Source organism: Grampus griseus, assembly GCF_964374135.1.
Source record: "Grampus griseus genome assembly, chromosome: X".
NCBI classification, from domain to species: Eukaryota; Metazoa; Chordata; class Mammalia; order Artiodactyla; family Delphinidae; genus Grampus; species Grampus griseus.
The window spans coordinates 106,317,086-106,331,246 of NC_138999.1; the positions used below are offsets into that span (position 1 = coordinate 106,317,086).

A 14,161-nucleotide genomic window follows, 5' to 3' on the forward strand; every position below is an offset into this window, starting at 1 on the left:
GTGACAAGGTTTCCTTCTTTTCAAAGGTTATATAATATTCCATTGACTGTATGTACCAGATTTTCTTTCTCGTGATATGTTTTAATACCATCCAATTCATTATTTGGTGGTCACTATAGAAGTGGTTGATTCAGGGACTTCCCTGGTAGTCCAGTGATTAAGACTCTGCACTTCCACTGCAGGGCACATGGGTTCGATCCCTGGTTGGGGAGCTAAGATCCCACGTGCCACAAGGCAAGGCCAAAAAAAAAAAAAAAGTGGTTGATTTAGTTGTTTAAACTAACCAGCCAAATAGGATGAAGTAAATGGTTGGCACAAGGGCTGTCAAATAACTTTTTTGGTTTCATTTTACTACTCCCTGGGCCTCATTAATCTGCTCTTTGAGCCATTCTCCACTCCCTAAACTTCTCTTATCCTTTCTGTCACCTCTCTTTTACTCCCACCTAGCTGTCCCTGCTGCCCACTGGCATTGCTGGCTCCTGATAGAGGTGTTTACAGATATTTCAGATTAACTTGCTTACATCTTCCCTGTTTGCCATTTACCGGCAAGTCACTCCTTCCTTCCACCGCACATCCCTTGGTCTGAATTATCTGGAGTTGGCCACAGACAGTTTCTTTGCTTTGACAGTGAGATAGGTTCCATAGTCACTGAGGCCTTGGGAGGGGGTGGTGGAGGGGGTGGAGGTGGTGAGATTTTCATCTCTGGTGCCAAGAACTTTTAAAGTAAACTTTCTTTTTTTTTTTTTTTCTCCCTGGGAAACCCCTTTATTCAAGCAAACTTATTATAATTCATATTTTCTTGATTCCCTACAGAGCTTCACAAAATTCAGAAGTCTGTCCCTGCAGGGAATTTCACTTGTAATGGCCTTCATTCCAAAGATATAATTCTGTTCTCTTTCAGTGTGCACATGGGAGAGTGATGGAAGTGCACAAAGAAAGGCAAGTAACCCCTGAAGAACTTGAGTTTCAGTAGCTTCCATATCACTCAGGGTGATGGAGGACGTTCTGTAGAAATGAAAAGGTTGGCAGGGGAGAGAAGAAGAGACGATGAGGCACATTAGGCAAGAGTTTAAAAAGGGGAAAAGAAGGTGCCTTTTCTGTACTAAAATGACTGTTTCTTTTCTTTGTTCTCCCTGGATTGCTGTAACTTTTCATGCATGAATGTTATTATATATAGTTTTTCAAAACAACAGGAAATGCTGAATCCACTTGTATAAAATCGAATTGACATGTAGATTTCAAAGAGGAGGCTTATATTTCTCCTATCCAGTTGTGGTTAGGGTATCTGAGACTTGCAAAAAGTTTAAAGAACAATAGAAAATAGCTTTTCTTCAGGCACACAGAGACCTGAAGTCTTTCAGGGAAGGCAAAGGTCCTCGGCTTGGGGCAGGTGGTATAATGCAGATGGATGAGAGAGAGGCAAGTTTTGTTTCCTTTGTTAAACAGAATGACCACAAAGAACATTGAGTCAAAGTTACTAAAGTCCAAGATGGGTGAAGGGACTGTAAAATAGCACCAAACTTCTTTAAACTGAGTTCAAGTTTCCTGGACAGAAAGAATTACCTTTTAGAATTGCAAACGAGTTTTTAGAACCAAGTTTTACAATTACTGAGAAATACTGGGCAGTAGAAGATGTGTTGGATGATTAGAGGTGGTTAAACATAGGTCTGACCTCAAGAAGAATCCGAAGATGTGCCCCACAAACTGTAAGGAGGGAACCTGATGTTGATTTAGGAAAGGTCTTGGAATGGGTTATTAAACAGTTGTTTCTTAGTTCTTAGATGAGGAAATGGTGTTTATAGATACTATGGCTGGAAACAAATTATGTCAAGGGATTCTTATTTTCTTTTAAACAGAGTTACCAACTTGGTAAGGTTTCTCATGATACCTTTGTGGATGAGTTAGGGGAAATATAGGTGAGTGTAGTGGCTTTCAAGCTTGTTTTGACTGTGACCCTCAGTAAGAATTATATTTTAGACCATTATTCAGGATATACAATTGAAATAAAAGTTTCATGAAACAATACTTATTTACCCTTACCACACATGATACACTCTGATTTTTTTGTTGTTGTTCTATTTCATTTTTCTTGAAAACTAGTCATAGGCCATCGTGTTGCTTTCCTGATCCACTATGAATCACAACCCATAGGTGATAGTTCAAACAGATGGATTCACAGTGTAAGAGATGACTACACTAGTGGTGCCACGATTTCATCTTAGCCTATCTATCCATCAGTTTTATCATGGATGAAGACATAGAAGGCATTCTTCAAGTCCATAGGTGACACAAGGCTGGGAAGGGTAGTGAAGATATTGGATAATAGCAGAATACAAAGATAGGGACTGAATCTAATGAGATGGAATTGAATACAGACTAACATAAGATCCGGTACTATGATGTATGTGTAGTAAGGGTAAGTCAGTATTGTTTCATGAAACTTTTATTTCAACTATATATCCTGAATAATGGTGTAAAATATAATTCTTACTGAGGGTCACAGTCAAAACAATCGGAAAACCAACAGTGCAAGTACAAGATGAGGAGATGGGGATGAGAGACATGTGAATTTTTAGTCCTCTGTAATCACGTCGTACGTCAAAAGTGTCCAAAAATCCAACTCAACTTTAACTGTGGTTTCTTAACCTGTGCTCTTTATTTCCCTAGCATTTTGCCCAAGTGCTTTGGGGGCTGCCATGCAAACTACCACTGGGTAGGAGTGAGCTTGAATAAAGAAGGTTCTAGGATACTACTTCTTGTTTGAATTTGCTGTCTGTAACAGTTTTATAAATGGGGACTTCTTCTGTTTGAAGTAAATGTTCTTTGGCAAAAGTCCTTCTGAAAACCACCAGGCAAAATGACCCGAAACAGAGAATACAGAAAGAGGGTTCTGAGTTAGTCAGAGCACATCTGGATTATTTTACTCATTTCTGGAAGCCTCACTTTCAAAGAGATATTGATAAATGGGAACATGTTCAGAGAAGAATGAGGAGAATGGTGAAGGAACTCAAAACCGTGGCAAGTGAGGTACAGTTAAATGAATCAGGGATGTGACTTAGGAGGCCTGAGAGAGTTGTTCACATATATTGAAAAGGCTGTCATGTGGAGAAGGCAGTTTGGTATAATAGTTTGGTGAAAAGAATGTGAACTTTGGCATCAGGTCAACCAGGTTCAAATTTCAACTCTGCCACTTATTGGTTGTGTGACCTTGACCAAGTTTCTCAACTCCTCTGAACTTTGTTTTTCATGTTTATTAAAAATAGGGGAACATAATACTTTCCTTGAAGGACTGTCATGAGGATTAAATAAGATAATATATATGAAAGTACTCAGTATAGTGCTTGGTTCACAAATATATTTATTTCATAGAAGACAGATTAATTCATACCACGAGGCCTAAAGAGTTGCAGTAAAGACTAGATGGTGAAAGTTAAAGGAAGATTAAAAAGTTAGAGGGATCCCAGAAGAGTTTTCCATCAGTCAGAGACATTCAAGGATGGAATGCGCTGCTGGGGAAACGTAGTGAGTTCCCTATCCCAAGAGGCATTTGAGGAGATGCTGGACTATTACTAAATGGTGAGAATATTCTGGAGGGAATGACTGGGGAGAGGAGGAGAATTCCCAGTAGACTAGCTCAATAGATTGAATGCATGGGGTCAAGCTTGGCTCCTCCAAAGAACCAGATACTGTTCTTCTTTCATAACCATGAATGATGCCTCCTTCCACTTGTTAGGCCCATCGGACAAATGAGTGCTTTGGGGAAGCACTTTGTAGTATAAAGATGGTCCAACAAACATATACGGAGGACTGGTTATGCATTGGATACTCCAAGTGTGCACATTATGGACAGTGGGTCAACAGGATTAGCTGCATACGAGAGGTCCATGGTGCTCGTGTATCTGCTATTGGGCTGATTTTGGGGAGAGCACTGGGCTGGCCCCAAGGAGTAAATCAGCTCTCAAATTTGCTAGCACACCAAGAGACTTGGTCTAACACCCAATTCCATTCTAGTCAGGCACAAGATGGAAGTGAGTTACCAGAGCAAGATGATTCAAAAGCAGCAACGGAAATAAAGAGCCCAATCTCTTCATAATCAACTCATCTCCTGAAGTGAAAGGCCTGGTTGTTTATAGCAGTGCTGACAATGGGAAGTTATGCTTCAGAGTTTATACCGAGAGTTGTTTCACATTTCAGTAAATCAGAAAAAGATATTGATTTTGAACAAATGGCTGATTTTATTGTCAAAGCAAATTTCATTTCTTGAGATGATTAGATTTTACTAAACTCTTTCCTAAGTGCCACTAAACACACATTCTGTGAATAAACAGCATATTCCTCAACCAAATGACATTTGTCACCCACTAAATGCAATTATATTTGGTCATCTCCAGTTGTCATTGAAAATGCAGAAGTGGGAAAATTGCACACTGGGAGTCAGAAAGTTTTTGCTCAACTCTCGGCTGTATGACTTAATAACTCTATGGTCATAGCACAATACATAATCCTTCTGACTACCAGTTTTCTTCTCTTTAGATGGGGAGGGTGGCTTCTTCTCTCAAGGGTGGTTGGGTCGTGGAGATAAAATGGAACAGTGTGAGTAAGATGCTTAGCATAGTTCCTGGCACATAGTAAGCTCTCAATAAGTAGTAGCAGTTATTATTAGAATTAACAGAAGGAGAATATTCATAATCTGTTGAGGATTAGGGCACGCTTTTGAGGATTGATTCTTCCCAGGGGCTCAGGTTTGCCTCAGAAAAGAACAGAAAACAAAGGCATCACGTCCCAGCTTCCAAAGGTATTATACTATGCTAGCATGAATGGGCCTTCCCATGTTGGGGACTTTTTGTGTGTGGGGGGGAGGATTTTAGTTTCCCGACCAGGGATCGAACCCAGGCCCCCCAGGCAGTGGAAGCGCTGAGTCCTAACCACTGGACAGGCAGAGAATGCCCAGGACCTTTTGGTTTTGAAATGTAGGGAGAGTAACAAGGAACTTTAGCAATTGGGTTGTATTTCTGTAGAGAAACCTTCATGATGTTGTAAGGGCCCTCGAGAAAACAGTTGATCCATCTTCCTGATTCCAGAGAGGCCTGTATTCCAAGCATTCATAGATTACTGCTATCCAACATTTGCTTTAAAAGTTTCAGAAGGTGGGGATTCTATAAGATCTTTGGATAATGTATGATACTGCCACATTGTCTTAGAATCAGTAAGCTCTTCATAAGGTCTGATTCAAATCTTCATGCTGCAGCACAGGCCTCTATTTTTTCTCTTGCCTCTGCCTGTCAGCAGAATCTGTGTGCTCTCATTTAGACATTTGTCTCTACCCTCACCCATCAATATATTTTGATTTACTGAAATATAAAACTGAGCACTGTAAGCTCAGCTGGATCACTGTAAGTACTACTATAAACAACTGGGGCTTTCCTCTTGGAAGGTGTTATGAAGCTCCCTATTCAGCTTTCTTCCTTCCAGCTCAAGACAGTCCATGTTCTTAAGCAGAGTCATGGGAAACCTAAGTCCCCAATCTGCCACCATTGTCTAAACAGACAGTGGAAACTCTGTCCGTAGAGGCTGAGCACCTGGGAAGCCGTGCCACGCGCTGGCTTCCTCCCGGTAGACACTTTGACCCAGAGCATTTCCTTTGGTGTCTTCCAGCTTTTGTCCACCTGTGCCGCACCTGGGTGCTGATTTGCTTCAATGCCAGATCCTCCCCCTTCCCAGCCAAACATCTCAAAAGAGTGATCTATTTTCACTTTCTTCACTTCCTCACCTCCCACTCTACCACTGCAGTCCAACTCCAATTAAATTGCACTGTACCAAAGGCACTCTTATCAGAGTCACGAATGCTGTCCAACCAAATTGCTTCTTAAAACAACAACAGGGCTTCCCTGGTGGCGCAGTGGTTAAGAATCCGCCTGCCAGGGCTTCCCTGGTGGCGCAGTGGTTGAGAGTCCGCCTGCCGACGCAGGGGACACGGGTTCGTGCTCCGGTCCGGGAAGATCCCACGTGCCGCGGAGCGGCTGGGCCCGTGAGCCATGGCCGCTGAGCCTGCGCGTCCGGAGCCTGTGCTCCGCAACGGGAGAGGCCACAACAGTGAGAGGCCCGCGTACCGCAAAAACAACAACAACAACAACAAAAACACACCTTATTTTACGTGACCTCTAAGCAGCATTTGATATTAACCGTTCCCTTCCTTTTGAAAAGCTTGCTTCCCTTGCGTTTTTGGACCACATGCATTCCTGGTTTTCTTCCTACTTGTCGGGTCTCTTCATCTCACTCTCCTTTTTGTGGGTTCCTATTCCTCATTCTTCTCTTGAATATTGTTATCATTGGAGTTTGGTCTGAAGCCTTCTCTTTTTTTCTGCTTATGTACCCTCCCTGGAAGATCTCACCCACTTCCCTATTTGCCATTACCATGGGATAAAACTGATAATCCCAAATCTCATCTCCATTTTAGGCCTTGATATCCAATTGCCTGCCAGATGTATTTACCTGAACATGCAACGGTACCTCAAACTCAGTTTGCCCCCAGATAAACCCCTCACCCAAACCTGCTTCTCCTCTTCTTGTATTTCTTATCTCAGCGAATGGTACCACTATACACATACATCCTTAATTCCAAAATTGTCAGTCAGCAAGTTCTTTGATTGTAGCTCCAATATTTCACTAATCTGTCTCGCTTTCTTAATCCACACTGCTGATACTTTAGGCTTGGCCATTATCATTGCGTGCCTATGTAACCCGCATGAAGCTGGGCAGCTTCACGGTCAGGGTCATCACGGAGTTGTATCTCAAAGAAATATCACCTGAACAGCCAAAAAAAAAAACTGGAAAGCAATTTAATTTGCACTGAAGTTTCTTGAAAGGGGACTAATCATTTATTTATTGATGTTTTGTCCCTGTCACACCTACATTGCTTTGACTGCCTCTTAAGTGGTTTCCCTGCCTCTAATACTGTTTCCCTCCACTTGATTCTCTATACTACAGCTAGAATGCTCCTTTACAAATGGATTTCCATGTTTAAGACTATTTTAAAAATGCATTTTCTTGCTTAATGCTCTCATTGGCTCCCCATCGTCCGCTGGATAAAACTGGAACTCCGTCACGCTTATAAGGTCCTTCACCACATGGCCCGCACTTAACTCCTTCATAGTCTTTGTACCATATAGTGTCTTTTTCATATTGGTATATGTGTTAACGATGCCTGCTGAGCACTTACTATGCATGTCCAAACAAGGTACAGTGGGAAACTCGTTGGATACATAGTTTGGCAACAGAGAGCGAATTATATATTAAACATTGTGATGTTAAATTCCAGGAAGGGAATGAGACCACAGAGAGGATTAGAAGCATTAGGGAAGGGTCCCGTGGAAGAGGTGAGGTGTAAGGAGGGTAGGGAAGGGGATTTGGACCAGCAGAAGAAGTTCCAGTCTGAAGGATCGGGGCCATGAGAAGCAGGCTCCTAATAAAAGTGGAAGGTCATACTCTGGACACTGAAGTAGACATCAGTCCAGACTCATTGTCCTGTGCTGGCCTAAGAGGAAAAATGCCAGATACTCTTTAGGGTGCTTGAAGCACACAACACGAAGAGATGGCCAGCAGCGGAGATAGAAGCCAAATAATTTGGACATGAAGCCTGATTTCTCTCCCAGGCTGTCCTGCTGGTTTCGAACATGTACCCTGACTCACCCCACTTAACTCTCCATCTCCTCCCCACCTCCCCCCCCAAAATGACTGTTTTTCTCAAGCTGATGTTGTTTAAGGAAAAGGGAAGGGGGATACTGTCAGGGAAACTGAGGCTTGGAATGAAATGTCATAGAGAAACTGTGACTCTGTCTCCTGTTCAGTGGGCTGCACTCTGCATGCCAACCTGAAAGGGATGAGGTAGCTTTTACGGCGGCAGTTATGGCTTACGAGGTGTCGTGTGAAAAAGGACCCTTCTCACGGTGATGAAGATCCTATGTTTGCTCTATTCAGACAAAGAATTCTCTTTTCAGCATAACTTTCCACACCGAAACACATAAATTGTTTAGAGCTGACTGACTGCAATACTAAGTGTTCTATTTTAAAACTATTCCCACAAGTGAATCATATACGCGCATCTTCTCTCTTTCGTCCCCCTCCTCCATATAAACACATTCACGCCCTTCCTCGCCGCCATAAATAATGCTCCTTTTGCTTGCCTCCCGCAGGACTTTGCATCGTGGAAAGTTAGGCTGCTCTAGGACTTGATAGCCTGATCCACTCTTATCTCTCTTAAAGAGGGTTCATTCATTTTGTCAGTTTTCCAGGCCTTCCAATTCCGATTTTATTTTTGTAGTTGACTCTATTTGACTATTTTCTGAGGTTCTGGGGTGAGGCAGGGGCATCCTAACCGTGGAGAATATTGCTGGTTGCCTACTGAAGAGTAATCCTTCATTCCTTGCTAACAGAACCCTGATTTGGGTTCTAGAATTAGGTAGCAGTCTGCTCAGGGAGGTTGACCCAGTTCCAGAGGGTCTGAATCCATTTTGGAGATCCCATTTCCCCTTTGCCAGTGACTCACTTCTGGCCAATGTGACACAAGAAGGAAATCTGCTGGCATCTTTGCCTACTTCTGGTCATCTCACTATGTGAATTAATGAAACCTTATTGTTCAAATCACTTTTAGTTAAGTGTCTTACTACTTGCAGTCAAAACCATCCTCTCTGATACACTAACCAATTCTAAAACTCTCAACTTCTACTGTGATTCATTTGAAAAGATAAATCATCTACTTCATCAGAGTCATAGATTCATGGAATGTTAGTTTGAAAGTCCGTTTGACGACTGTCTAGTCTGTTTCCCTCACTGAACATACCAACTGCTTGCGTCTGCAAACTAAGAAAGTCATCCACAAGGTGCTGGGACTGTGCTCTATGCTCTGTAATCTCTACATGTCTAATCCTGATTTTGCATAATTCTGGTAAAATCAGAATTTTGAACTCAGACGGGAACTACACTGAATTTTCCCTTTTATTCTCATTGGCAAAAGGCTCTCCTAAATACATGTAAAATAGATCTCAGAGGGAATGTTGCTTTTACTTCAAAAAAAAAAAACCCCACAAAAAACCCCCCTAGAAATAGCTATTTACATAGACATGAATAATAAGTCATGCTCATATATTCATTAAAAAAGATTTCCAGACTTTAGTAGTCAGTACTTTTCCAAATGTGAGTTATTGTATTATTCAAAAATAATAAAATTACATATCTTGGACCATAGTCAATAAGTGAAATTGGCCTTACCCTCTAATTGATTCAAATTTGAGAGACTTTAATGTTCACGCCAACATTCCACCCACTGGTACTCCCATCCTAGTTTACTCTTTTCTCTCAACTGAGTTTTTCTGAGGAGGAAAAAAGTAACTTACATAAAGAGAAACTTCTGCTATCTGGTGTTATAATGGATACACCAGGCTTCCTTTCTACCTAATTTCTGTATGAGAAAATTGTTATCCGTTTCCATGATGCCAAATGGTGATAGCGCTTGAAAACCATTGGTGCCTACCTGAGTGATGTCCATTCCCGAGTCACAGCTCAGTGGCTGTGTGGAAGTCAGACCGTTTGAGCCGATTACAGTTGTGATCACACCATTCTCATCAATTCTCCGAATCATAGTCCCATCCACAAAGTAAATGAATCCATGCCTATCAACTGTGATGCCTGTTGGGGAAGAGCAATTGAGCATTAGTAGTCTAGAGGGCCACATTTGCGCCAAGATCAGTATTTTGAAAGAAGCCATAGAAATGAAAAGGCATTTTAAAGACATATGGATTTAATTTTGCTCAGCTCAGACAGAACAGTAACGGGAGAGGTTTGTTTGGACACACATTCACTCCTCTGTGTATTGAGAAGAAACGACAAAATGTAGTATGTGGAGAGAAAGCCAGTCTAACAATTTTGTTGTCCAGTTTTACATTTCTACCCCCTGGATACTTGCTTACTCCCACAAACAGAAAAAAAAGAAGAAAAAAAAATCCTCTAAGACAAATGGGAAAAGACAGGGGAGGCAGTGTATGTTACATTTCTTTTAGAGTGCAGATGCATAGGCCGCTGCTTGTTTTCATAGTTGCATTAGAAATAACTGACTTGGAAAGCATTAAAATTATTTTCATCAATTCACTCTCAGTTAACAGAGTCTGTAATAATTCTGATAAACTGGACTGAGTTTTTTCTCTGTATTATCTGTTAAGAGGGCAGCTGGAGAGCAAAATTATGGTGTCACAAAAGGAATGGTTAAGCTTCTAGAAAAAATACAAGTCAATAAAATTCTCACAGTAGTTTTACACACTGTGCTAATTACAGTCTTGTTTCTTGGAAAATATATAAACGCAGTTAGAAGGCTGGGGTTCTAATACTGAATGCACCACTTACAACTGATGTGTGACTTTGAGTCATTCAGCCTCCTCTTTGGTAAAATATGGAAAAGATTATCTGCCTGTGATATTGTAATTTATAATAAAGAATTTTGGTCTCCGTTCCCTTTTCTAACACAGAGCTCCTAAAACTCTTGGGATTGCCTGTGGTGAGAGAGATAAAGGTGACTTCTGTTATGTTAATGAGGTGACTTTGGCTGCACTTTGGCCAAAGAATAGGCTGGTTGCCAGGAGAACCAACCTGGTGATTAGAGGATTGGAACTTTCAGTCCCACCTCCTGACCTGGGCTGGAGATTGAGTTCAAAGGCCAATGGCCAATGATTTAATCAATTATGATTATGAGGCCTCCACTGAAAACCCAGAAGGACAGGCTTTGGAGAGCTTCCATGTTGGTGAACACAGGGCGATTTGGGGAGAATGGTGCACCTGGAGAGGGCCTGGAAGCTTCCTCTCCTTTTCCCCATACCTTGCCCCATGCATCTCTTCCATCTGGCTCTTCCTGAGTTACATCCTTTTTATAATAAACCAGTTATCTAGTGAGTAAACTGTTTCTCTGAGTTAGCTGAGCCGCTCTACCAAAATAATGGAACCCAAGAAGGGAGTTGTTGGAACCTCCTATCTACAGCAGTTCTGTCCGAAACACAGGTGACAACCTGGACTTGTGATTGGCATGTGAAGTGGTGTTGGGGGAAGGCAGTCTTGCAGGACTCACCCCTTAACCTGTGGGATCTGATACTATTTACGGGTAGATCGCGTCAGAATTAAGTGAAATCGTAGGACACTCAACTGGTGTAGAATTGCTTGGTGGTGTTGTTGGTGGTTCTCCCCATGCTGGAAATTGGTCTCAGAATACCTTTTATTGCTTTACTTGGCTAAAGTGACCAACTGTCCTGGCTTGCATGGGACTGAGGCAGGGTTCAGTTTTAAACCGGCGACAGTCCTGGACAAACTAGGATGAGTTGGTTATTCTATGCCTAGGTTGTAGTAAGTATCTGATGAAATAATGCATTTAAAAAGTGTCAGACACTGATAAAGAACATATGGTTCAACTCCTGCTTCCCTTGCTACTTTGAAAATAACCACATGGCATTACTTTAAAATTAGTTTACAATTTAGTCTTTTCCTAGTTCTCCTTTATTCAGACCTTGTGAAACTCACAATGTATGTTAAAGTTAGGAAGATCTGTGATAACCAGCATGTCCTCTTAGTGCTCATGCGTGCACCCACACACACACACACACGCACAATAATTTTCCTGGCAAAGAGTGAACTCATCTAAAGACAGTTTATAAACCCAACTTAATAAACTGCCTTTAGATGAGTTAGTTCATTGGCAGGAGGTTAATATTAAGGCTCGACTTTATGATGTACTTTGATTAATCCTGATGTTCCTCATGAAGTATTAATCCTTAACATCTATGAAAGTTACAGATTCATTTTTTAAAAATAAATTTATTTATTTTATTTATTTTTGGCTGCATCGGGTCTTTGTTGTGGTGCGGTGGGCTTCTCATTGCGGTGGCTTCTCTTGTTGCAGAGCACAGGTTCTAGGTGCGCCAGCTTCAGTAGTTGCAGCACGCGGGCTCAGTAGTTGTGGCTCGCCAGCTCTAGAGCACAGGCTCAGTAGTTGTGGCGCACAGGCTTAGTTGCTCCGCGGCATGTGGGATCTTCTGGGACCAGGGCTCGAACCCTTGTCCCCTGCATTGGCAGGCGGATTCTCAACCACTGTACCACCAGGGAAGCCCCAGATTCATCTTAACTTTCCCTGAATGCCTCTAAAGTCATCTATGTTTTGGTGAGTTCTCCAAGGAAACCAGCGTGTCCAAACAAGGGCAATTCCATGTCAATAAGTCCCTTTATTATTTTGGGTGGCATAAAGACCTTAAAGAAGGTTTTTAAAAAGACTTTCAAGACCACGACAGGTCAAAGGATGATGGCATAGGAACATTTCTTTCATCTCCAGAATACCTGAACTGAAGATGAATCAAGGGGTATTTCTGCTTTCTATTTTTCTTTGTGTTTTGGCGAAATCAATTTCTTAAATGCCTAGAATTTGGTCTGGTGTGTGGCAGGCCTATGATTTGGGGTCACCTTCTATGACCTCTGTATTCAATATCACTGAATGTGAACTTGGAAATCTGGCTGTCATAAGAGGATGACCTGAAAGATCAAGACTCAAATCTGGAGAGAGAAAGGCTAAGAGCAGACAGGCTTGAAGTGTATAAAATCATGAATTATTTACCAAACGCATACTGAATGGCACTGTGCCAAGTTCTGTGCGCGCTAAAGGACGAAGAATTCAGGTACATGGAAAGCAAGACTAAGAGGATACTGTGAAAGTGCTGCTCTAACTGGGAGATGATAAACTTAGAGAATCAAATCCCTGAAAATTGAAACAGATTCCCAAAAGGTATAGACAAATGTATTCCTCCAGAAACTAGCAGTACAGAAACATACATCTTTATGCTGACATCAGGGAGGACCATTCTGTTCCTTGACTACTACACTCCTCACCCCCGCCAGAGGGTGGAGTTTGGCCTGAGCTGGGCAGGATAATCTTGGACTTTCATGGTTTTCCCACTTTTAATTTTCGTGAACTTCTAAACACTGAACTGCTCTCTCTCTGTTCCTGTCAGCTGAACTCCACAGATGAGGCTTATTAAATCCTCGCTGTTGGCCTTCGGGGCTCATTTGGCTGACAGTTTGTAGGATATTCTCCTTTCATATATTTGTGTAGCAATTTCTTTTATCGCGGTCCAAATTCCAAAATACTCCAATTTTTGAGATTCTTTAATTAAATTTAATTGGGTTATACTGATGTTCGGAGTTGAAAAAGAAATAGTAGAAAGGGCTTTGAGGGACTGTGTGATAGGTGCTTTATTTATGCATCTAGGCATATTTTCTATGTACATATTTTCATTTCCTCTCATTTTCCTACCCCAACCAATGAACCAACCAAACAACCAACACACAGACAAATTCCCCAAACAACTAGTTTTACAAACTCTTTGCTGGTGAGGTTTAAAGGGTATTTAATTTTCACTGAGGTTAAAAACCAAACTGGAAATCACGGGTAAGAAAAAGAGAATTATTTCTGCTATTACTTGGCTGGGGAGCGGGAGGGGGTGTGGTCATCTCCCATAATGAGTATCGGTATAGCCCGGGGATGTTGATGACGCAGTATGATCTATTACTGTTTGTTAGACTGAGTGGGAGGAGGTAGCACATGCCCAGTCTATTTTAAATTTTAGTCTTCAGAGATGGGGACGTGAGTGATTTCAGAGCACATAAAGCCATCTGGGGCTAGCAAGATCTTACAGATTCAATAAGACGTTCATATTTTGATATAGTTGTACCCAGATTTCCAAAACTTGTTCCCCAATGCTGTGGGCATAATTTGTTCCAAGGGTCACGTCCCTTGATGTGCTTACTTGACAGGGTTTTCATTAGCACTTAAAACACAATGGAAGGCACAGTCTTTGAATGAGAAAGGAATTAAACTGCATTGAAAAGACTCACTTCCAGGGTTTAAAATTTTAACCAGTATTCATTTTTAGAGCAAGCAAAAAATATATAGCTCTGTGCGATTACCACAAGGTTAGGCAGTGATGCAGGGTGGGTGGGATAGGGGTGGGACGAACAACCAAGGAATACACTTCCCTCAGATGCCCAGACAGCATGTTTAGCTTGGAGCACATTTTTACATTTGTGAGAAAATAAATAAATCCTTGTAAATTAGTGCATATAATGAAAGCACTGACAG

The 14,161-nt window shown here is 41.6% G+C and overlaps 1 protein-coding gene across 3 annotated transcripts in view; it reads right to left on the bottom strand.

The window, feature by feature from the left end:
• TENM1 (teneurin transmembrane protein 1) overlaps positions 1-14,161 on the bottom strand; it is a gene marked incomplete at both ends in the record, with an annotated part of 571,653 nt that overhangs the window by 66,885 nt on the left and 490,607 nt on the right. For all 3 annotated transcript variants that reach the window (XM_082681806.1, XM_082681807.1, XM_082681805.1), the window contains one exon: positions 9,530-9,684. In XM_082681806.1, the coding sequence (XP_082537932.1) occupies positions 9,530-9,684 (155 nt within the window). The remainder of the gene's footprint in view (positions 1-9,529; positions 9,685-14,161) is intronic.